Source organism: Uloborus diversus, chromosome 7, assembly GCF_026930045.1.
Source record: "Uloborus diversus isolate 005 chromosome 7, Udiv.v.3.1, whole genome shotgun sequence".
Taxonomy (NCBI): domain Eukaryota; kingdom Metazoa; phylum Arthropoda; class Arachnida; order Araneae; family Uloboridae; genus Uloborus; species Uloborus diversus.
The window spans coordinates 143,865,229-143,890,065 of NC_072737.1; the positions used below are offsets into that span (position 1 = coordinate 143,865,229).

Genomic DNA, 24,837 nt, shown 5'->3' on the forward strand with positions numbered 1-24,837 from the left:
TTGAAAAAAAAAAAAAAAATCAATTGTTTAATTCATTAAAAATATGGTAATGCAAATGTTTTCTAGTATTGTAATATGCTTCACAAAAAATGTGCCAGTATTATTTATCTTTTTTAATTATAATTTATTCATTCATTTAAAAATATTAATACCATTAGAAAATGACCCAGTTATCTATTAGTAAGCAACATAGTTATGCAATTAATTCATCTGCTTATTCATTTTGTTAAATGTGGTTAACAATAAAAAATTCCTTGACTTTAGTTGTTCCGTAAATAACATTTCCTTCGTGAACACACTAGTTTAATGTAGGACATTCAGGAGGAATGAGTCATTGGCAAAAATGGAACAGTTGCATTTACATGCCAAAATAAAAAGTAATATTATTTCATGTCATTGTTTTAAAAGTGATCATTTAAAAAAAAAAAGCAATGTTATTAATATGCAATGTACATATGAGGAGAAGACGAGGGGCGTTCATCACGCAGACTGTGCCATTGACATTTTCAGGGGGTTGCTTTTTTAGGGGGGGGGGGTGCTTTATTGCATTTTATGGGTGCACCATCACTCTTATGGTGTGGGGGTGGGGATTCTCGTATATATGAAATGGAATAATCATGTAATAGAGTTCAATGTTTTAATAAATAAAATATATAATGCATTTTACGCACACTGTAAAAATAAAATAAGTAACCTATTTTGATTAAGTGTTTATATTTGTGATGAACTGGAAAAGGGCAAGAACAGGAGACTCAACCCGAATGGTTCCAGCAGGGGGACTTGGTGTCATATTTGAATTCATCAATTTCTCTGTTGGTACTTTTCGGTACACTTTGTTCGCCAGAGAAATTGACTTGAGGTGAACGAATTCCGGAACGCGAAGGGTAGGTAAGTCCTGTCAAATTTTACCCGAAGATAAAAGCATAGGCGGATTTAGGACTGAGTTCCTGGGGGGGCAGGATTTTTTTTTTTTTTTTTTTTGAGCAACATTTTTAATTGACCTCCCCCCCTCCCATGTTTTTGTCTGTTTTCTGTGATGCGTAAGGCCATTCTTTACTTTTTTATGTCATTTTCATTACTGTGTAATCATGCTGTCCTTTTTAAATTGACCTTAAAAGAGAGGGGCTGGTATTAAGAGAGTAACGCAGTGCTCCCTTTTAAGTGGGATATAGAATGTCTCCAGTTTTAGGAGGCCCGGGGGTTACTCCCCCGGAGGGAATTATCTAAAATGGATATAAAATTCTGAATTTTGAAGTCTTATAAGGGTTAATTGGAAATAATAGGCAAATATTTTTTTTTAAAGTTTTACGCTTTAAAAGTGCTTTGTGATGCAAGTTAATACTTTAAAAGAAATGGTGCACAGATTTAAAGAATAGGTATCAAGAGAGTAACATACTATCCATTTGAACAATTCTTAATTTACAGTGGCTCCCAAAAGTGTTCGACTTTCAATGAAATAGGCCCCTATGCATTGGTTAGAATTAATATTTCGGAACAGGTATTTAATTACAAGATCTATGATCTATTTTTAACAAAACTACACGAAATTTTTAAAAAAAAACATTAAACCTTTTTTTTTTAAATCAAAAACCAAAAAGTGCTGGAAATTTTATTTCACAAAAGTCTTCGTACACTTTGAAAAAATGTCAAAAAAATAGTAAATAATCTAACTTTTTACAAAATTATTATTTAGTAGAGAATCATGGAGTATCAACAACAGTTTTTAAACGTCTGGGAATAGATTTCATTGTTTTTTCTTTCTTTTTTTCTGCAATTTCCGAGTAAGTATTCCGCCGCACTTCGAGTCTTACTGTTTCTAGTTTGCTTTTCGTTTCAATGGTGTATTTTCGTAATCTAGCCACCAGATGTTTCCAAATATGTTCCATTAAGTTTAAATCTGGCGACTGATGAGATATTTCTAACTTTAAGGACAATTTTTGAGGCTCCAAACGCAAACGCGTTCTTCTTATCGTTATCTTGATTAAAAAAAAAAGCATAGTTGTTTCCGTTTACCAAATTTTGGGCTAATGGTTTAAAATAGTTTTTTAACCGACTTCAAAAAGGAGGCGGTTATCAATTCATACCGTATGTATGTTTTTTTTTTGTTGGTCCACTCATAGCTTCTCACCTAGTGAACCGATTTTGATGATTCGTTTTTTAATGGATAGGGGATGACTCAACTTAGGTCCCATTACTTTGTTTGACCATATTTCTTCTTTAGAAAAAAAAATATGGGCAAAAAACAGTAAATTTTATGCAATTTCCCTATTAAATGATATTGTAGCGAAGTTCGCAGTTTTCATCCGTGGATAACGGTGGCTCAGTGGTAGAACTCTCGCCTCCCACACAAGCGACCCGGGTTCAAATCCCGACTAGGACAAAGTGAATTTTACTAAAATTTCGTTTCTACTGTTTCCCGTATTTTCTCGAATCTTCTATTAATTTCTGTATCTTTCCAAGTCTGGAAAGTTCCAGCACTTTCTCAAGTTGTATATAAGGAGATGTAACGTTCATTCGTGGTTCTGAATAAAGATCTCGAGTTGAGACTAACGAGTATTTGCTTCATTTGGCTCTCACATTGTCTTTGCTATCTTCATCTACGCGACAATATGAAACTCATTGTTATAAAAGTTTGGTGCCATATAACAGTAACATTAATAGTAATTGTAATGATAATTTTGAATGAAGGCTTCTCTGAAGCAAGCATCAAATTTCTTCGAGGGATATTTCGATCATAGGGAATCTGGCGTTGTCGTCTCATTTTTGGCGTAAATAATTTTATTTTAGTAATCCTGTTGATTTATAGTAACCCTATGTGAATTATCAAAATCTTCCTTTCTTCAGTAATATTGCTCCATAGTAGGGGTAAACCTAACCTGGAAGCGAGGTGATGCAGTGATTAGGATCTGCTTAGCCTTCACAATGCTACCATTAGGTTTGACTCAACTACTCTGTAGTATTTTTATCGTTATCATCTATGCCGATAACAGATGATCGGGGCCAAGTAAGAAAATACAGGATTGCATCATGAGCAACTTAAATGCTGTGGAATGTAAATTAGTTAGGAAAAACGTAATACTTAAATGGTTATAGTTAAATTAACTACGCATGATTTCCAGAGAGGAACAAAGATAAGTTTTTAGTGCCAATCGCTTAAAGTTTAACGCGTGTCAATAGTTTTTTTTTTAGTATGGAGCATTTTTAAGAAAAAAATGTGAAGTTTCGTGATGGTAACTTCTTATTATTTCTGAAATACTTACATTTACACTAAAAAGAATGAAATAAAAAAATTTTGAAAAAAAAATAGAGCCGACTTCAAAATTGCTCTAAAAAGTGAAAAATAATTTTATTCTTTAAACACCATCGATAATGCTTTTAAACATAATTTTTGAAGTTGGCGCAAAAACGATAGATAAAATCATTCACAGCCATAACTCAAATACAACTATAAATTTAACCAGGACCAGTTTCTTCACTATCACATACATTATGCATTGATGACAGCATATTTGAATAGCGATATAAATGTTTCGTTCGTAATTTTGGATGCTTTTCTGAAAAAAAAATATGAACGAAGCATGGTTACACTGGATTTTACGTTTTGTTTTTGCGCCAACTTGAAAAATTATGTTTAAAAGCATTATCGATGGTGTTTAAAGAATAAAATTATTTTTCACTTTTTAGAGCAATTTTGAAGTCTGTTCTATTTTTTTTCAAAATTTTTTTTTAAATATTTAAATGAACGGCATGATTCATTATTTCATCAAAAAACTCAAAATTTCCAAGTCCTGCTACAGTTATGCACCCTCACCCAAGAACACCTCACCGTCCTGATTAACTGAGCGAGCTAAGTTCCTAAGATTAAATTCCTCATTTTTCCACCTATTGACAATTTTACAACAATTTAACCCAAATTTATTTTCCTCTATAAGTAAGACGTTGTTCCAAAACGTTTTGAGCTTATTTATCATTTATTTTATGAGGGAAAGCGTGAGCTTAGTGTTTTTCGCATGAACAAGAAAATTTCTGCGGGAAGAGGTCCCCTTTAATACAACTAATAAGAGAACTTGGCAAATAGTTTTAGGTGAAAATTAAACGTAAAATGATTCATTCAGCTATGCAGAAACTTTTTCAGCACTCAAATGCGTATTTTTCATAATTTCTTTAACTGTAAACCTCCGATCACGCTTTGTTAACTTTGCCAGTTGACCTTTTCGTACCTTGTTTTCGATCCGATTCTTGTCTTAAAAGCATTTTATCAAGCACTTCACTATAGAATGGTATAAATTAACTAATTTACAGATATTTTAAACCAATTTATGTGTACTGTGAGAAAAAAAAAAAACAAATTTCGAATTGTGTTTGTTGTTTTCTACGCATACCAGCCATTTAAAAATAATAAGCAGAATATTAGGGAATAAATAAACAAAAAAATAAAGCCAAATGACTTCGAAGGGTCAATACAATGCAAAAATAATAAAAAAACGACATATGATAATTTTAATAATGAATTTATTCAAAAATATTTCAGTGTACGATGACTTTTGTGGCGTATTTTTTCTCTGTCTCTTTGTTTTTTGACAAATTTTAAAAATAAAATGTGGCAATATATTGCAAAAAAAAAAAAAAAACTACTGGGTTTTATTCAGAATGGCATAGGAATGGTGCGAAAAAAAATTGGACTTCATATTCGAATTCAGTTTTGCGTTATTTTGGTTTTACTACAAAATCTCAAGGTGTACGAACACTTTTGGGAGCCACTGTATACACTTGATAAGAAATAAAATTGAAGCACACTTTGCTTAGGAGTTTCAAAGACATGTCTAATTATTTTCAAGGTTTGGTTGGTTAGATTGGGTTTTTGGTTCAAGAACACTTGTAGGCTATACTGCGCCAATTCTTTTCAGGGATTTTAGAACCTATCAATAATTTGCACTTTCTAGTCTCTGAAATTGAGTAGTAGATTATACACTTGTACAGTATTGTTCAAACTTTGTAAGAAACGGCTATTTTAAGTTTAAAAGAAAAAATAAACTTTAATTTCCTATTCAAAAAAGAAAAAAATCATGATTTTTTTTGTTATAAGATTTTGAAAGATAAGTTGTTATTATATAAACTCCTCCCAAAACTGGGGAGCATTGTCCTCTTTGCCCCCCCCCCTCCCTATAAATCCACCCATGCTCTTCTGAACTATTCAAAAACGAAAAAATATTTTTTATTTTTATTTTTTGGAAGATGTGTTGTTACTACATAAAGTCCTCCCAAAACTGGGGGGGCATTGCCCCCCTCTGACCCCCCATAAATCCGCCCATGGATAAAAGCTATCAAGTTTGATACAAGATATGTTTTTAACCGTTTAACCGCCGAACTATTGACGGATGATCAAATTTGAGTAATTTTTTGAAATTATGTCTATTTATGTCTAGTAAATACAGAAATAAAATAAAATTTCCAGAAAAAATTTTTTTACTATGATTTTCAGTGTGTTCCATTTTTGGAACATTGGCGTTTTGCATGAAGTTTTTTTTTTTCAGAGAATTTTTTTAAACTAAGAGGTTTTGAATGCAGTTTTTATCTTAGCATACTTTATTGCGGAAAAAATAATATTTTAAATTGCATTTGTGTACATATCAGAATTCAGAAAATCCAATACTGAAATATCTAATGCCCATCATATGAAAGGAAGCGTTGCTGGTGAAGTCGTTTGTCGCAATGGAAACATTTCTTAGTCGCATTTTTTTGCACACCGCGCAACGTCCTTGGGATGCAGATACAATATAATGTCCGTCAGACATTCTTGACCGTTTATGAAAATGACAACGAGGCCCTGGAGGACTTTCCACTCGTACTTTTCTTCTTAGGAGGTGAGTTGTTATTTCTCTTCGGAACTCTAAATGCTTCATCTTGACTTCGTGTAAATCACAATGAAGTAACCAACTAGCTACAACTGAAATATTCGGCGCATTACTAAAAAGATTCCACCACCATTTTTTACTCCTCAAATGAGGTCTGTAGCTCCCTAAAAGTTTATCCAAGACGTCCACACCCCCCATTCCTTCATTGTATCTCTTGATAAGATGAGGTTGTGGCACATCTATCTTGCATTTCTGCGCATTTGAGTAACATTTTACAGATGCAAGTGGCTCATGTGTATAACAATTAGATGCTACTGTAACCACTGCATTATCTTTCCAGCTGCACATGTACACTGATCCATCAGATCGATAGTCAAAATTTCCGCGATCTTCTTTAGAAAGGGCTTTTTTGGATTTCCGTGGACAATGGCCAGTTCGGTTTTCACGAATTGTTCCTGTTGCTCGTACACTTTTTTTTTTTGATAGCTGAGAAATTAAGTCATTTGATGTAAAAAAGTTATCAAAGTATATTTCATGCTTAGACGTGTCAGTCAAAACTGATAATAGATCATTTACAACTCTGGATCCTAATTGCACATCAGGGGATCCTTCTTTTTTGCCTGAATAAATCTCCATGGAATATGGGTATCCACTTGAAGAGCACAGCATCCAAATTTTGAAGCCGAATCTTATTGGTTTTCATCTAATAAACATTTTACATGAATGCCGACCGTAGTAGGGAACCATAGATTCATCTATGCTTAATTTTTCATGAAATACACCAAATTGTTGAGGGTTTTTACACAATTCTTCGTAAATAAGGAAAACTTTTCTTAGTTTGTCATTTTGTTTTAATTCATGGTTGTCCATCAAATGAAAGTTGTTTTTTATTTTTCGAAAACGATTTTGAGGCATAACTGTTAGTACAATTGGCACAGATGTATCTTCTGCACTGCTCCAATACATATCTTCAGAAGGAACAGAATGGTACCCACTCAATAGCAACAAACCAAAAAATTGTAGGATTTCATCTCTGTCAACATCTATTCTTCCTCAGTGATATTGCCTAGTTCATCAGGGGGTGATTGGCATATATCTACATCTGACAAATCCGAATCTGACAATGTCTCTAAATAAGCCACAGCTTGTTCTACAGTAAGAAATCTTGTAGACATTTTTTAACATTTATGAACAGTTGGTATACGTCAAACAGAATTTCGTTTCGCCCGAAAACAAAGCTAGCGAATTATTGAACTGCATTTAAAATATGAAGAATAAAACTCTCACTAATATTATTTTTTATTATTACGTGACAATGCAGCTGTCCGAGCAGGTGTGGATTCGGAGCCATATAGTCCGTCAAACAGAAGGCTGTTATTATTTTCTTTGCTAACGAAACGTCATATCCTTTCAAAATATAAACTTACTTGGTTTTGCCAACATCTACATCAGAGTACATTCAAAATGAGAAAAAAAAAGAAACATATATTACGAAAAATGAAATTTCCCCTTGGAAGTCGAACGATTTACTTTTTGGAAATTTGACTCCCTAAAAGCGCCAATGTTCCAAAATTGGAACATGCTATTTTGAAGGGGTACACCTTTCGGAAATATCATTGTACATTTCTACAAGCATTTTAAAATCATACATTGAAGTATTTTTCACAACTATAATAAATATCATCACATTTTCTGAAAAAACCAATTTTTGGTAAATTTTATAAGAAAAAGTTGCAAAAAGCTAAAAAAACACTCATCTTTGAAAAATTGCAATAAATAATTGAAAACATATAAACAATCAAGCAGGAAATCAAAAAATACTTTGAAATAAGACTAAACTGTGTTAAAAAAAACTTGTTTATTTTAACGTTATTTCTTGGGAAAATTTTCACTTAAATATGATGTTCCATTTTTGGAACATTGGCGGGTAAACGGTTAAGTTCTGCATTAAGATTACATTATGTTGATAGTTTTGTCTTGAAAATATTGAGAGAAAAACTGAAGTTTAAGATTGTTTAACAAACAATCCCCACTTTTCAGAAAGTACCCCCCCTCCAATCTCCCGACGATTTTGTGATTAGGAATGAAACTACTATATTATTTCATAAATTTTCAAAAATTTATAACTGTGCATATGTTATGTTGTTAACCACGCTATTTGTCATTAGAAATTCAAAAAAAAAAAAAATCTACGAATGATTCTAAAATTGCTTGTATTATTGCTCTTAGATATGAAAGAATTGAAACTGGTATGGTATGCAATACTATAGTAAAGAATTATATTTTAGAAAAAATCACGGAAAAAGGATTCCGAAATTCTCGGAAACGTTTTTGAAAACTGTTTGGAGAATTCCGAAATACTCGGAAACGTTTTCGAAACTTTCATGAACCACAGCTGCACAGAATACTCAGAAACATTTCTGGAAATTACGGAAAGAGGATTCCGAAATACTCAGACACGTTTCTGGACATAACAGAAAGAGAATTCCGAAATACTCAGAAACGTTTTTGAAACTTTCATGAACCGCAGCTGCGCGATATACTCAGAAACGTTTCCGGATTTTTTTTACAGTGATGTATGTGCGTATGTGTGTCTGTATGTACAGTATATGTGTGTATGTATGTCGCATAACTCAAGAACGGAATGTCCTAGAAAGTTGAAATTTGGTACGTAGACTCCTAGCGGTGTCTAGTTGTGCACCTTCCTTTTTGGTTGCATTCAGATGCTCCAAAGGAGATCTTTTGCCCCTTTTGTGGGAGGAAATCATTGTTAATTTCGATGTAAACTCAAGTGGTGTTATAATTTGCCGGACACTTGGCGATATATCGCCAGTGTTTTGGTCGCCAAGAAATAACGCCAACTTGGCGACAAATTTGGCGATGTTTTTTAAAACCTAGTTAAACTGAAACCAGATTGTTGGTTATATTTAGAGAGTAAACTATTGAATCATATTAAAACTGCCAATAATGAGAAAATGACATTAAATTGGAGTAAAAGGAAGTCATATGATGCACACATCAGCTCTTTTTTTTATTTAAATTCTTTTTCTTCACATTCGTAAACGCCATTTTTCTAATTTGAGTCCTTAAATTCTAGTGGTGACTCCCTCCTAAAACTAGAAGATGTATCGGCTCTCGCCTTTACATCTGAAAAAACTAAGGGGGGGGGGTGTGCATATCCTCTTCAAGGAGCAAGTCTTAAGGGGCCGGTTCATGCTGTTCCATCCGCCCCTGTATGTGACACGTGACGTGAAGATTACATCAGACATAATTTCTCATTTCATCATGGATTTGTCAAACTCTTTTTATGTGCATACAATCGAGCCCACTTATTAGAATATTGGTATCTTAAAAGGATATCCCACTTAATGTAAAAGATTTTTAAGGTACCCAACCCATTGACTTGGTACCTATCGCTATTGGGGGGGGGGGGTCCACCCCAGGTGTCACTCGTCTGGGGGGTGACACCCAAGACAGAATTGCAAGTTTTTGAAAAATATGAAGATAAAATGCATTTTTATGACTACAAATTTGAAACTTTTCTAAAGGAAAACCCCTGAACCACTCTTATTTGTCTCTTGTACATTAGCCTACTTGAAATTTTGTTTTCACACAAATGTAGTTGTTTCTGGAAATTGCATGAATTTCATGTTTTTATGTTTATACTTTTTTTTCCTTCTGCGTTTATGGGGGAGGGGCGACACCCCAAATTACCCCCCCCCCCCCCTGGTGTCACACATGTAAGGTAAGCCACTGCTAAACCATTGCGATTTGTCATTTTGATCCCAGATAATAGAGTATCTCGCTTAGAATAATATTTCATGGAAAGTTATCTATTCCATCAAGCGGGTTTGACTGTATCTCTGCAGAACATTCGCAATACAGTAACCCTAGTTAATCCGAACAGCCATTCAGACACACAAACTGTATAAATAAAAATTAGTTAACTCATAAATGCCCTTTTGTAGGCTATATTTTGTATTTTTGTAACTTTGTCTTACAAAGTTTTATATTTCATTCTCTTGAATTCAAGATATAATTATTACTGTGTACACACAGTAGGTTGTTTATGTACCTTGGCTCCATTTATTGGTTATTTTGTTTGATCCATACTTTCATTTATTCAGACAACCTAGAGCACCCTTAGTCCAAATTAATAAGGTTCTACTGTATTTATGCTATAATACCAACTATAATTGAGGCAAACTTAGTCTGACTGCCAATAATGGTGTGATTAGGATCTGCGCAGGGGCGTGCACAGGGAGGGGGAAAAGGGGCACCTGTTGGCCTGGGCCCGAACCTGAAGGGGGCACAATGTTTTTAAAACTAAGAGTGAAATATAGGGGTAAAGCATATGGAGGGGGCCCAGAAAAGTCATTTGTGACAGGCCCCAATATTTCTGTGCACGCCCCTGGATCTGCATAGCCTTCACATTGCTGCCAAGTTAGGATTGTCCCAACTATAGATATTAGTGTCCGGTAAATGAGCTGTTTAAAGTAGTATTTAGTCAATATCACAAGATTATGAGCAATTGAATTGTTAGGTTGCCACTCTTGCACAAAACACTGCTGCTGTTTCGTTTTACGATTACTTTCTCTTGGCAAATGGTTAGATCTGGAATTACACCACAGGTTGAAACTAATCTCTGATGGTATAAATACAAATTATAAAGAAAATTGATTTGCACCATTTTCGCATTCAAGGGCTCAAATGATAGCAACAGTTGTTGTAGAAATGTTGACGTGTATGCGTTAAGTTTGTTTGATCATTTCACACTTATCTTTTGAGGGTGTCCTGAGCCATTGCAGCCTCCTCTGATCAACAACTGCTAAGACACATAACCGGTACAAGGTCTCAACGAACATGATGACTAATATGTCTGTTCAAAAAACTTGCTTCTCTGATCTTACATCTATGATGTCCCCCCCCCCCCCTGAAGTTTGACAACTGTTCATAGTTCCATCAATACATCTTCAAGACATTGTTTTTTAAAATCCTGTACATCCTCATATATATATATATATATATATATATATATATATATATATATATATATATATATATATATATATAACAGCTAATGATTTGAGTAACGCTCCTGACCATGGGCGTCCATATGCAAAAGTTTAAGGGGGGCTCAGATAATTTCCCAATAGAAACCGATTTTGGTAAATATTAGAGTTATTTAAGTTTGACATTTTAAATAAATTATTCATCAATGACTGGAGAAGAAATTTTTTTTACATTTTTGCAAAGAAAAAAGTACTGAAAGCAAGGAAGCTCTTAATTTCTAAGGGAGGGGGGGGGGGCTTGAGCCCCCACTTGTCCCCCTATATGGGCGCCCTTGCTCCTGATGCCACCAACAATGAAACACGTACCACTGCCTGATAATTTGATAATATTTTTCGGCAATGTTTGACATGCAGGGAAATGCTTTATTTTGAGGAGGCTGAACTGGATCCGATAACATAACTGTTTTATTGGTAAGACTGTCATTTTAACAGAATAAGGAAACAAAAAAGGGGTCAACAATGAATGCTTTCTACTGGAGTTAGGGTTAAAATTTCAACTCTCACAATCTCACCAAACAGGCAATTGCTTCGGTCAAATGTAGAAGCAAATTTTCACCCGTCATGCCTTGACAGGCGATTTTCTAGGTTAAAAAAGTAGTCCAGTTTTATTAGCTTTGAATTTATTTACCAATTCTTTTAATTTCTCCCAAGTGCTGCTGTTTTAACATGCATTCCGCAGGTTCCTATTGGTGAATGATGCTAAAATATTAACCATCAACTCATCAAACTACACCATGATGTCAGTTTCGTAGCTCAGACTCGATTTTTCTCGGAGTATATATTTTGTTCAACATTCAGTAATTATAATCAGTAAATTACCGCCCTATAGCCAGGGCTAAAGCAGAAATACATGAAATACACCACCAGCTCAGTCAATTCCAGCCGAGGACTGCAGTTTCGTGCTTATTAGCACTCATCAGCCCGGCATAGGAGTGACTGAGCTGGAGTGGGAAACCTCTTAAGGAAGCCAAGAGTGCCAAACAAACTGGTAGCTAATACAGAATCGGCACTGACCAGACGAGTGACCGAAACAATGGTTTGGTTCAACTCGAATATTGAAGGCAAGGCAGGTATAATCAGTAAATTACCGCCCTATAGCGAGGGCTAAGGCAGAAATACATGAAATACACCGCCAGCTCAGTCATTTCCAACCGAGGACTGCAGTTTCGTGCTTATTAGCACTCATCAGCCCGGCATAGGAGTGACTGAGCTGGAGTGGGAAACCTCTTAAGGAAGCCAAGAGTGCCAAACAAACTGGTAGCTAATACAGAATCGGCACTGACCAGACGAGTGACCGAAACAATGGTTTGGTTCAACTCGAATATTGAAGGCAAGGCAGGTATAATCAGTAAATTACCGCCCTATAGCGAGGGCTAAGGCAGAAATACATGAAATACACCGCCAGCTCAGTCAATTCCAGCCGAGGACTGCAGTTTCGTGCTTATTAGCACTCATCAGTCCGGCATAGGAGTGACTGAGCTGGAGGTGGAAAACCTCTTAAGGAAGTCATCGGTCACTCGTCTGGTCAGTGCTAATTCTGTATTAGCTACCAGTTTGTTTGGCACTCTTGGCTTGATTAAGAGGTTTCCCACCTCCAGCTCATTCACTCCCATGCCGGACTGCTGAGTGCTAATAAGCACAAAACTGCAGTCCTCGGCTGGAGTTGACTGAGCTGGGTGTATTTCGTGTATTCAGTAATTATGTTCAATTCCATTAAATATATATTTTTTTTAAGTAAAGAGATTTTTGTCACAAATGTTTTAATATAAGTCTATTTTTAAAGTAGATGTCCCTTTTTATAATTTAAAGCTCCACCATCACATACATTACTTCTTGGTTGTTTCTTTGCCATCAATAGTGCTTTTTAATAATAGATTAAAATTAAAGTAACGTTCTTATGTTATTGTTTATTTTGTTTTGTTTTAGAGTTCTTTTTCCTGGAGGAGCAAACCTGGTACAGAGTGATGGATATGGCAGAACTGGAAGAATTATATTTAAGATAGCTTCTAAAGTAATCACAAACATTTAAAAAGTATTCTAAAGATATTTTTTAATCAAAGTCGGTTGTTCTGAACTAAACTCTCTGCTATGCCAGAGATTCTGCATAAGAAAAAAAAATTTAAAAGAAAACAGTGTAGGATTTCAAAAATTACTTCTCAGTAGTGGTTTGTCACGTTTTTTGGACCAATAACTCTTAATACAACTCTTTTCTAAAAAATTACTTTATTAAAGTTTGCATTCATAGCAAATAAGCTATGCATTTCATTCTATGTATGTTTTTAATATTAGATTATTTATGCATCGTTCATAGCTATATATCCCTCAAGTATAATTTTCATTAAAATCACCAAGAATATTTGCATAACTTTTATTATATAAGTAGCAATTTGATTTTCTTTGATCAGCTTATTGTTTTCATTCGATTGGCATTAATGTTCTGATATGCCATTGATTCTTCTTTCACTCTTTAAAGTTTGAAAAACCTTTTTTTCTATAACAGTAGTTTAACAACAAAGAAGGTATCCAACTCCTACTGTGGCAAAAGGAATTTCACAGGAAATTTTAATAGAATGTCAATCCTTAGACAATTTGTGGGTGGTTCATTTTACTCTCAAATTTATTGAACAAGCTAGCTGTATTAAAATTTAAAAAGCTGCAATAAAGTGTTTTTTTTTTCTTGTCTCAATCAGACATGACACAGCTAATTGTGGTAGATATTTTTGTAAAAGTTTTGCATTGTTACAAGATTTACATTACCTTTTTCCTTTGAGCAACTATTTACGCATTCTCAACATCACTCGACTGAAAATGTCTTGCACTTGTTCCGTACATACTCCTTGAACAAAACTAATTCACAAACCAAGTGAAACTAATCTATTTTTCTAATAAATAATCTTTCATTGGACTGTCCTTGTAAAAAAAAAAGGTGCAAGTTTTTGTTTGTGTTTTTAAAAAAAAATATTATTATTTAAATTGTTTGTTTATGCTTTAACACTAAGAGTTTTAAAATTTTATTTTTAGATGAATGATAACGGAACCTATTTTCCGTTGTGGGGAACTTGCCTTGGTTTTGAGTTGCTAAACTTTTTAGTTGCCGGCAAGTTGTGGATGAAAGCTTGTTCTGCAGAAGATTTGTCAACAAACATCAATTTTGTAAATGGTAATGCTTTTTTAAGCACATTAAAATTTTTGTTACTGTTTTAGCTTTGTTTTATATGAATGTTCATATGTGTCTTGTAAGTGATTATTATTAATGTTTTTTATTTTTTTTTCTGCTAGGGCAAATTATACTAGATAGATCATAAAATGTACCGCTTAAAATCCCAATCATACAAAACATATTGGTAAAAAACTTTTATTGGTAAAAAACTTAGTTTGTAAAAAAACAAACTAAAAAACAAATTGGTAAAAAACTTTAATGACATAGCAAATGAATGCCCCATTTTCAGCAGATTTTTAGCTGACAAACCTTTAACATGAAGCCAATAAACAACTGTTGCACAGCCATAAACAATTCAAACGGATAACTAAAATATTGAAGTTCTTCTAGAGTGAGGATTGCTTCCCAGTTGCAAAAATTACTAATTAATAGTTTTTAAAAAAAAGATAGAGAAAACGAAAATGTTGGAAAATTTTTGTTGTTTCTACAAATGAAAATCTCTGTTTTTTTTCTTTTTTAAATTTGTCCTCTGAATTAAATGTTTGGATGTGACAAAATCCATCTTTTCTTTCATGTACTCTCTGTAAACTAAGAATTCAAATTTTAAGGTGCATAATTTACTTTAAAAATACACATAATGCACCCCCAAAAAATGATTTGTGTTATTTCATGCTTGCTCCTCAAAAAAATGTCACGTTTCTCATATTTCCTGATCTTTTCCCTTTGTAACTTCATTAAAGTTATGTCAAGTAGAAGTTTTCTCTCCTCCCACACATCTTACAATTTTGAAGGACAATCAACAAATGAGGCACAAGGAAGCAAAGGGATGTAAGTGGACATTTTTAAGTTTTGAGTAAAACACGTATAACGATTACATTTTAGGTAGGCTTTCATTGATTTTTTCTTCTAAATCATGCTGTACAGCAGCACCTACCAGGGCTACTAGTACTATCTCTTGCCTCAAGACAGAGGAGGGGTTCACCTACCAATTGTACTGGTATATCTTCAAATTTTTTATTTCGCCACTTGCATCTTTTGCTACTCACTACCTCAAATATAATTTTGTGAATAGTATTAAAAGATTCTGGGCTGTTGCGTCTTGGTCTGAGTGTATTAACTCCAAACCTTTCGACCGCATCTGCGGCGGATATTTTCACTGACAGCATTGACGAAGCTTCTGATGAAGGCGACTTCTTCGCAACTGATGTAAGTATTCAAGTGTTGTCAGTATTTATGAGGGAGGAGCTAGTACCCTCTTGATTCTGGTCCAGGATTGGCAGATGAATGTCCGTCCTCGCTTCAGGTTGGCTGGAGCTCTTAACAACACTTCGCTACTTGCATCAGTTGCTAAGAAGTCTCTTCCCTGTAAGCTTCGTCCACACTGGCACTGAAGATAACCACCGTAAATGCAGTCGAAACATTTGGAGTTACTACTCAGACCACAGCACAACAGCCCAGAATCTTTACTAATAATAAAGTTGAAAGTCTGAATGTCTGTTACACGCATAGCGCCTAGACTTTTTGACCGATTTTCATGAAATTTGGCACAAAATTAGTTTGTAGCATTGCGGTGAACACCTCCAAGCGACTTTTAAAAAATTCGATTTGTTCTTTTTCTATTCCAATTTTAAGAAATTTTATTGAGCAAATTATCATAACATGAACGATTAAATTATAATAACCTGGTTGAGTAAATTATCATACCGTTTGCGAGCAAATTACCATAACATGGGCCATGAACATAGCAAATTGGCGAGAAATTCATCACCCATTATTTGTAAATATACTGGCAAACCAAATAACCTTTTAATTTTCTACTACGGGCAAAGCCGTGCGGGTACTGCTAGTCTTTTAATATTATTGACAACGGCCATGAAAGCCTTCACTCATGCAAAATTTTGTCAGTCGTCTCAAACCGATTGCAAAATCAACTTAGAAGAAATATTTTTCTTTTTGATCTACAGTACAACCTACTTTATCCGAACTAACCGGGACCAAAGGCAACCTGGATAATCCAGGTACCATATTTTCTTAGAGGTCTTAGTTTGGAAAATGTATAGTGATTAACATAAAATTGAACAATAATAAACATGAAGTTAGAGCAAGTTGAGCTGCTGCTAAACGTAACAATTTTCACTCACTTTAGAAGATACTAGATGCAATGCCCCCTGGCACCTACGAAGCGCTCTGAAAGGGCAACCGGTTCATATGATAGATAGGTTGGTCTAATGATGGGGTGGTTTTCTGCTGCTAAAAGTGCACTGCCTGCAAACTTCCGTCGCACGAAGTTTTATTTTTCATAATTTTAATTATATTTTCTAACTAGATCAATGAAATTTTCAAATTACTATTTACAAGCCGCACAGAGTTATTGGCCATACTTCTGTTTCTGGATGAGAAAAATTGTGTTTAACGCTGCAGTGTTATTACCAGAAAATATGGTAATAAGCAAAACACATTCTTAAATAAGCAGACTTATCTTGTTACAATAAAAAGCAAAGCTTTGTAAAAAAACCTCCAGAGTACCGTTTCTCGCAAATATTTTTATCATTTCTAGTTCAGCTGTAGTGTTGTCGAACTGATGCTCCAAGTATGCCATACTGTGCTTTAAATTAGAACTGCACTATATTGTACATTCCAAGCAGAAGTTCTGCGTTTAAGCAAAACAAAACCCGCATATTTATTGTTCTGATTTTGCAAGCATAAGTTTTAGTTCTCATTTAAGTAAATATATATACGGTAAACTCCCGGTTATATCTGCAGAATAGGGTGGTGAAGAAACCACGGACAATCTAAATAGTAGGTAAAAAACGATACTACTGTATACAATAGTTTAAAAATATGAATAATTTTTTAACTATTGATACTACTGTATACAATAGTTAAAGAATATGAATAATACTCACACATACATTTAAATTATAGCTAAAAACAGTGCTACATTTCATCTATTAATATTGAATATAAAAATATACATATGTATGTAAAAGCTGAAAATGAAGAATAACAATCATAAGTTTTAAAAACATCTGAAGAGCGTTTAAAAAAAAAAAAAATGTGGAAAGACCTGCGGATAATCCAACTGCTGATAATCGTGAGTTTACTGTTGTCGGGAGTTTTAAACCCAACAAATTCGATTCAGAGATCCGGATAAACAAGGTTCTACTATATTGTATTGTACTTAATGTAAAAGAAATATTTTTCCCAAAAAGAAAACCCCCTTCCCCCGCCATTGCCTTTTCTCTCTGCAGAAAGTTGCATTCAAGGGTTGGAAAAATAAATATGGTTTATGGAGAAAGGTAACTGCTTCTTAAGATCATGGTCTAAGGATGTTAGAATCAAAGACTTTCTCATGAATACTCAAAGATCAACAATTGCTTAGATTTAACAGCTAATAAGAAATTAGGTTTTGTCAAAATGTCCTATTATATTATTTTCAAAGTAATTAGAAATTATAATTGTTATTCCTTAAGGTTTTAATGATAGCCGAATGTTTGGACACTTAGAGGATTCAATGAAGCATGTAATGCAAAAAGAGCTGGTCACTATTCATTTTCATCAGTGGTGTATAACTCCAGAGGTAATTTTTTTTTCAAATGTGCAATGCTTTTATTTAATGGTTAGTATGTACATATGCGTGTGTGTAGTGTAATTTTAAAAATGTTTCTGTGTTATACATTTTAAATATACTTTCCAAGGATGAAAGTTCCGAAAATTCTCATGATGGATTTTTTTTAATAAAAAGAGGGTTTGTCCTAAGTTTAGTTTTTGAGTAAACAAAACGATTGAATATAAAACTTTATACTTTAAAATAAAAACTTATTGTCCATGAAAAATGTCAAAACATTTTTTAAAAAAATAATAAAGTGAAAAATTATGATGATTGCCTTAGAAATAAAATTGTTAAATTACCTCACTCCACTTATTTTTCACCATTTGGTAATCAGAAAAACTGTATTTTTAATATGATTGTAAAGTACAAGCAAGGTTCATACTCTTCCAGACAAAATGAATTTCAGGAGTTTTCAGGAGTCAAAAGCAAAATTTTCAGGAGTAATAACACGAGCGGTTTTTACAAGAAAATTAGTTTCAGTAACATTTAATCTACTTTGCTGTCAAATTTTTAATCGATCAGTAATTTTTTTTTTTCACACACTATTCAATCAAAAAAAAATTGGATTCAAAATATTTGAAAATAACAGGAATACACAAAATATTAGATATATCGGCGCATTATCAGTACTAAATATACTACAAAATATCAATAGCACTACTAATTAGCAATATAGAAAATATGCTTAATAGCTGTTGCTGTTAACACAAAAACTAGCACATGCTCTTGGTTCATTCTCTAGTGGCAGTTACAATCAGTAACTGTAATAGCCATGTTTGAACAGAGTAACAGGTCAGTCGGCTTGAACACACCCCATGTCTTTGCGAAAAGCACTGGGTGATCTGTATAATAGGAGAATTTTGATTGGTTTCCAGCGATTCAATATGGCTGCCTAAACGGAGATGACATGGAATTAAAATTAGCGATTGTTGTTGAAAATTATTTTCAGGAGGAGAGGAGAAAAAATCAGGAGGTTAAAACAAAAATTTAGGAGTTTTAAGGGCCCTTAGAAGAAACAAATTCCAGGAGTTTTTCAGGAGGCGTACGAACCCTGTACAAGTCAAAAGGCAACTCGTGGGAGGGGCCAGAGGGGAACGGGCCCCCTCACTTTTTTGAGAAAATAATTTTTAACTTTTTATTTATTCTCCTTTTTTTTTTTGCTGTGCTTACTTGCTTGAAATAAAAAAAGGGATTGTACCGTATTTTCCTGAGTGGCAGATTATCTGCTAAAAAAGTAAAAAAAATATTAAGGTGCGGATTTTAATTTTTTTTCCTCCTCAACACCAACGTATTGAACCTCAATATTTGCAGCAGGATTCGCAGAGAGTTATATCCTGCCTGTATGTTGTTTATTTTACATAGCTTGAATGTTCTTCTAACATAATTTAGGTTATTTAAAATAAACAATATACAGTAAAGAAAGACGCCTTCATTTGCACAAGATTTGACTGTTTGCTCCTTTCTTGACTCTTGTCTTCAAGTAATTAGCATACGATGATGACAATTTAGAGAAGAATATCATAAATTTTTTAGATTATTTATTTTAAGTTTTGAATGTATCTTAAAAGTTATTATTACTTCACGTTTTTAAATTAGCTGCTAAAATTGTATGTTAAATCAAAACGTATCTGAGAAACACAATAGGGCAGAAGAGATTTTAATTCAAAAAAAAAAAAATATATATAATAATAATGATGTTGGTGTAAACCTCAATTTTTAAAAAAAGAAATCTTTGAATTAAAAATTTTCAATAGTAACAGCTAATTGGCCAGCTTGTTGCCCCCCCCCCCCCCTCGTCAAAAAAACATTGCGAAACATCTCACTCTCATTTCCAGATCTTCAATTTCGCAAAATTTCCAGGGAAAGTCTCTGAATACCTTACAGCATCACTTAAAATTGAGAAAATTGCTTCAATTTCGAAAGATTGCTGTCCCTAATTTTACCAAATATGGTCCTACAATCGCGTTTTTATGACTTCATTTTCAGAAAATATTCGGGCAAGGGCCCCAACCCCCTTCCTTTGATATCATCAAAAAATAGGTTTTTTAAACAACCACTTATATGAAAACCTAAGTGGAATAGTATCTGAACCCCTCCTCATAATATCATAGAATATTGTGCTTAAGCTTTTAGGACTTCCAATTTTGAAAAAAATTCCATGTGAGAGCTCCAGAACTCTTTCTCGTAAAAATCTTCAAAGTTTAACTACAACTGCATTTTTGGAACTGCAAATTCGAAAAATTGGAGGGGGGGATAATATGGCTTATAATCGCATTTTAAGGCTTCAATTTCTAAACATTTCTGCAGAGTCCGTTGTACCGCTCTTTCCACAACCACAAACATCACCAAAGACCATATAAAATTGCGTTTTCAAGTTTCAAAATTGAGAGATTTAATGATGAACAAATCAAATCAACCAAATTGGTGAGATTTTTTTCCTACTGTGTCCCCCCTCCTTAAAAATTATTTTCTAGTTGCACCACTGTTGTGTGGTGCGGCCAAGTTTCAGACACACGACCTTATGGATCAGCGAAGTTATGACCGTGCGAAGTTTTGTCCAAGCAAAGTTTTGACCGTGCAAAGTTATGGATCGGCAAAGTTTTGACCCCAAACCACGTATGTGTATATATCGTTCCAAGATTATTTTTTTATTCAAAAAATGTATTCCCATTGTTACACAGAAATTGATACTTGTTTTAAATTACTGCTCATGTAGTTTTATACGTAGTAGAAAATGTAACACGTTATCAATAATTTGAAGAAAAATAAAAGTTTTTTTCTTTGTCTGCATAAAAATTCTGAATCTCGCCCATGGGCGCTGGCAGATTCATATACAAAAGGGTACACCCGCATGTAAATTGCTAAGAATTTCTTTTTAATTAATTAATTTTTTTTTTTTAAATTTAGTTTACCTATTTTTATTTTGTTTACTTTAAAGTGAATACTGAGATGTATTTTCATCTTTGTTAAAGTTAATTAATTCATAACTTTTACATATTTCTCTGATCACAATATTTTTGCACTTTCATAATTTGGTCTTGTTTAAAATAAAATAAATTTTACTTATTCAAAATCATTAGTTGTTGAAAAATTAAAAATAACATTACTATTAAACATATTAGAATAATATTGCTTTTTAAAATTTATTTATTTATTCTGAAAAGCCAGGGAGTGAAAGTGCCTCCCTTGCAGCCTTTTACCAGTACTGCAGCGCCAGAAAGTGTACTGGACATAAACGTGAAATTAATATCCTTCGTGATTTACTATTAATTTTGTTAATTTAACACAGAAAAACAATTTAAGAAAATGTAAATGTTAATAAAATATATTTTTAATTTCTTTTTCTTTTTTTAAAAATGGGGGGGGGGGGGGTAGCGCACCCATGATCTGGCACCCTCACTTTTTCAAGGTACGAGCCGCCACTGGTACAAGTTAAATAAAAAGCCAATTTGTCTGGGATTGTCTCAGATTTCACTCATTCAGTGATTATTCAACTTTAATTTTGTTTCACTGAAAAGTTTTCTTAAAAAGCAGAACTCTGTCAGAAGAAGGAAAACTTTCATCCTTGATACTTTAATTCTTCAAACACTAAAATGGAGCCTAAAGTTATCATTTGTTAGTTATCTCTAAAGAGTCCTCAAAATGTATTGCTAATGCACTTGGTGTTCCCTACCAAAGTTTAGTGACCTTGTTGACCCTGGAGAGGTATTATTAACCTCAACTAAAACAGGATTTGTTGAAACATTTTTCAAAAAGAAAACTAACTCAGAGCAAGAAATATTATTGACACCTATCCATCAAAAGTACAGCTTGCAACAAAAAACTTATAAACATACTCATTTCAAAAATTGGTCTCAAACTATTTCCAAACAGAATGGACTTACTTTTAAAAAATATCTTCATGCCCGCTGGATGAGAATAAAATTCTGTTCAAATATGTAGAAGTCTACTCTTTTATTGAATGTTTGAAATAGTTGGTTAAGTTAACAGAAGTGGGCAAATATTTTTTTATAAAAAGCTGCTGTAAAGCTCTTAATTTTGTGTTTGTGACATGATGGCTAAAAAGGCCTGATAAATTATTTTCTGCTTTCAAACATACTACTCAATACATCTACCATACAACTGATCCAGTCCTGACATCAGATACTGTGAAAAAAAAAAAACTTTGTGATCCGAGCTAGATAAAGAAAACACAATACACCCTTGGTTTCAACATGTCTTATATTTTGAATTAAAGCAAGTGTTATATCCTGTGTTTGGTTTTTTTTTCAATTGTCTATTCAACTTTAATAAAAGCTTTCACACCATTAAGTAAAAATATATTTTGCCGAATACTTAAAATAGTTTTTTTTAACCTGTGCTATCTAACCACAACAAAAAAAAAAAACTTTGCACACCAACAACTACACAGTCTTGTCTTGTTGGTGCTATAAATAGCAGATAGATTCAACACTTTGCAGACTAAATTAATTTATCAGTCGTAATTTGCAACAAATAGTTTGACAAATAATCCTGGACTCGTGTTGTGACATCGTGTTGTGACATAAATCTACTTGTGGAGGTAAACAGCAGTTAATCTACAAAAATGTTTTTATTTATTTATTTATTTATTTATTTTTTTTTTTTGAAACATTTGAAGAAACATTTTTTTGATCTTGACATTCTTTTCATGCTTTATGTTCAGTGGATACCAAATAAGCAAGCTTGTACAAAAAAAAAAAAGAATAAGAAAAAAAAAATAGATGCTGCTGTTTACCTGCATAGCACAGTGTAGATCTCTATTGCTTAATACCAATTATCTACCTTATCTCAGCAAAAGATAATAGAATATTAAGAGGGTTTCCAACTGTCAATACCGGTTATAATGTTTATCAAATAATGTATACTGTTTAAATTGATGTCAATAGTAATGAATAGGAAAATCACTTATAATCAGTGGCGCACACAGGAATTTTGCAAGGGGAGGGTCCAAGGTCGAAATCTCATTCTCATATCATACCCCAACACGCCTTCAAACATATTGACTCGATTTTATCGATTCCCGAGAACGAAAAATAGTAAAAAATAAATAATTGAATAAAAACATTAGCCTCATTTATGAAATATACTTTAAAAATAACCAGAAAGCAAAATAATTTAGGCTTTTACTTTTCTCATGGTTGAAAAATGGATTCAAGTTCATGGAATCTCATTTTAATCTGTAATTACAAAACTAAAAACATGGGTATTACAGTATATTCATTTATAATCACCATTCTGCTTCTTATAGACAATTCGTTGTAGGTCAAGTGCACAATACTTTTAAAAATCTTTAAACATAAGGTTTTTTTTTTCACTTATTAGAACTGCCTTTGTTTGAAATTATTCTACGTACAAGAAACATAGAATCGTAATTCAGGGGGGAGAGCCCTATGGGAGGGGTCTGGACCCCTCCCTTGTGTGCGCCACTGCTTATAATAAATACATAATTGAATGTTTATAGGTGTCACAGTAGTAAGGTTAAAAGGTTACCATTAAAAATGCAATTATCTCATCTTACAAATTAATTGTAAGGTTTTTTTTTTTTAAATCTTTTCTTCACTTTTTCCCATTATTGGAAGAAGCCTCATTTTTCTCAGCTGGTTCTTTTCCACTTGGGACAAAAATTGGCACCCCATTGCTTACATTCATTTGAATATCTTCTTTGTTTCTTAGAACTATTCTATGTCTGGTTTGGATAAATACTTTAAAGTGCTTGCTATCAATCAAGATAGGAACAATGTGGCATTTGTATCTGCTGTTGAAGGTAAGTATATGTGAAAATATCACAATATCAGACACTGCTAAACAATGTTTCATAACTACAATTTTTTGTTTCTTATTTTTCAGCTATAAATTATCCATTTTATGGCGTTGCTTTTCACCCAGAAAAAGTAATGTTTGAATGGGTTATCTCTGATAAAGAACACAACATACCACACTCATCTGAATCAATAAGAGTATCTCAGTATTTTGCTAATTTCTTTGTCAATGAAGGTAAATATAATTTTTTTGAAAAATGAAGAAAATATTGTCATAAACATTTAGAATTTGATTAAGTAATAATTTTGAAGACTAAAATTATATTTCATTCATTAATATACCAAGCTTTTCACCCAGTATGAAAAATGAACTAGTTAACCCCTTCAGTACCAGAAATGTGCCCCCACCACAGGTAACTTCAGATTTTTTATTCGGCAAGATATTCGGCTACCAGAGTTTTTACAATCTATTTTTCTTTTTTGAAATCACGTCTAGTTGATGAAAAACTTTTTCAGTGAAACAAAAAATATGCATCTTCTTGTACCAAAAGAAAAATCTTGTAAAGAAACTGCAGCATATTACAAAAATGCTTCCAATCCTTCATTTTTTGGTAGTCAACTAGGGTAACTTTGGCCCACAAATGAAAAGTCAATCAGTACTGCTAGTAATTATTAAGTCAAGCCAGTACTTCCTTGAGTAGGCCCTAGAAATGAATAAGTGATAATCACCTCTCCTATGTCTAATATACACTACAGACAATATCTTTGGTAAAATCCATGTCAATTCAACCAAAGGGTAACCTTGATGGTCTCAGATTTTTTTGAATTTAACATATGTTAAAATTCATTAAAAAGTAAGAAATAAGTGATTTTCGGTTTTGCCCAAAAAAAACCCTGGACCGAGATACAGGCCGCCAAAGATGGCGGCTCTGTCATTATTTTTCACTTGCGATTTTCAACAAAATCTTTTAAGTGCATTATTTTAAGAACACGTTTTGTTGCAGTTTTTTTATTCAAAGGTTATTTTTTTTACTTTAGAAAAATAAAAATAAAATTTGAACTTCATTTTTGTGGTGAAAAAACTATTTCTTGACCATTTTTCTTTTCTTTATTTTTTGTGAAAAGAATCCTCTCATATTGTATCAGAACAGGTTTAGCTATCAAAAATCTAATCAGAAATCTCTCTCACTGGGAATGACTTGGAAGCTAGCGGTTTTTCTTTTGCTGACATTTTGATTTCAGACGAATTGATCAAGCTTAAAAGTGATGAAAGAAGAAGTTTTTACAAATGAAATTTTGTAAAAGGTTAATTTTAAAATATGAAATTTTGCGAAGGGGCCACTTTCACGATAGAGAA

General features: G+C 33.2%; 1 protein-coding gene across 1 annotated transcript in view; it reads left to right on the top strand.

Moving 5' to 3' along the window:
* Positions 1-24,837, top strand: part of LOC129226133 (gamma-glutamyl hydrolase-like) — a 44,931-nt gene that overhangs the window by 18,954 nt on the left and 1,140 nt on the right. Inside the window, exons 4-8 of the mRNA XM_054860731.1 lie at positions 12,854-12,938; positions 13,949-14,087; positions 17,561-17,667; positions 23,395-23,485; positions 23,569-23,715. Coding sequence (XP_054716706.1) covers positions 12,854-12,938; positions 13,949-14,087; positions 17,561-17,667; positions 23,395-23,485; positions 23,569-23,715 — 569 coding nt within the window. The remainder of the gene's footprint in view (positions 1-12,853; positions 12,939-13,948; positions 14,088-17,560; positions 17,668-23,394; positions 23,486-23,568; positions 23,716-24,837) is intronic.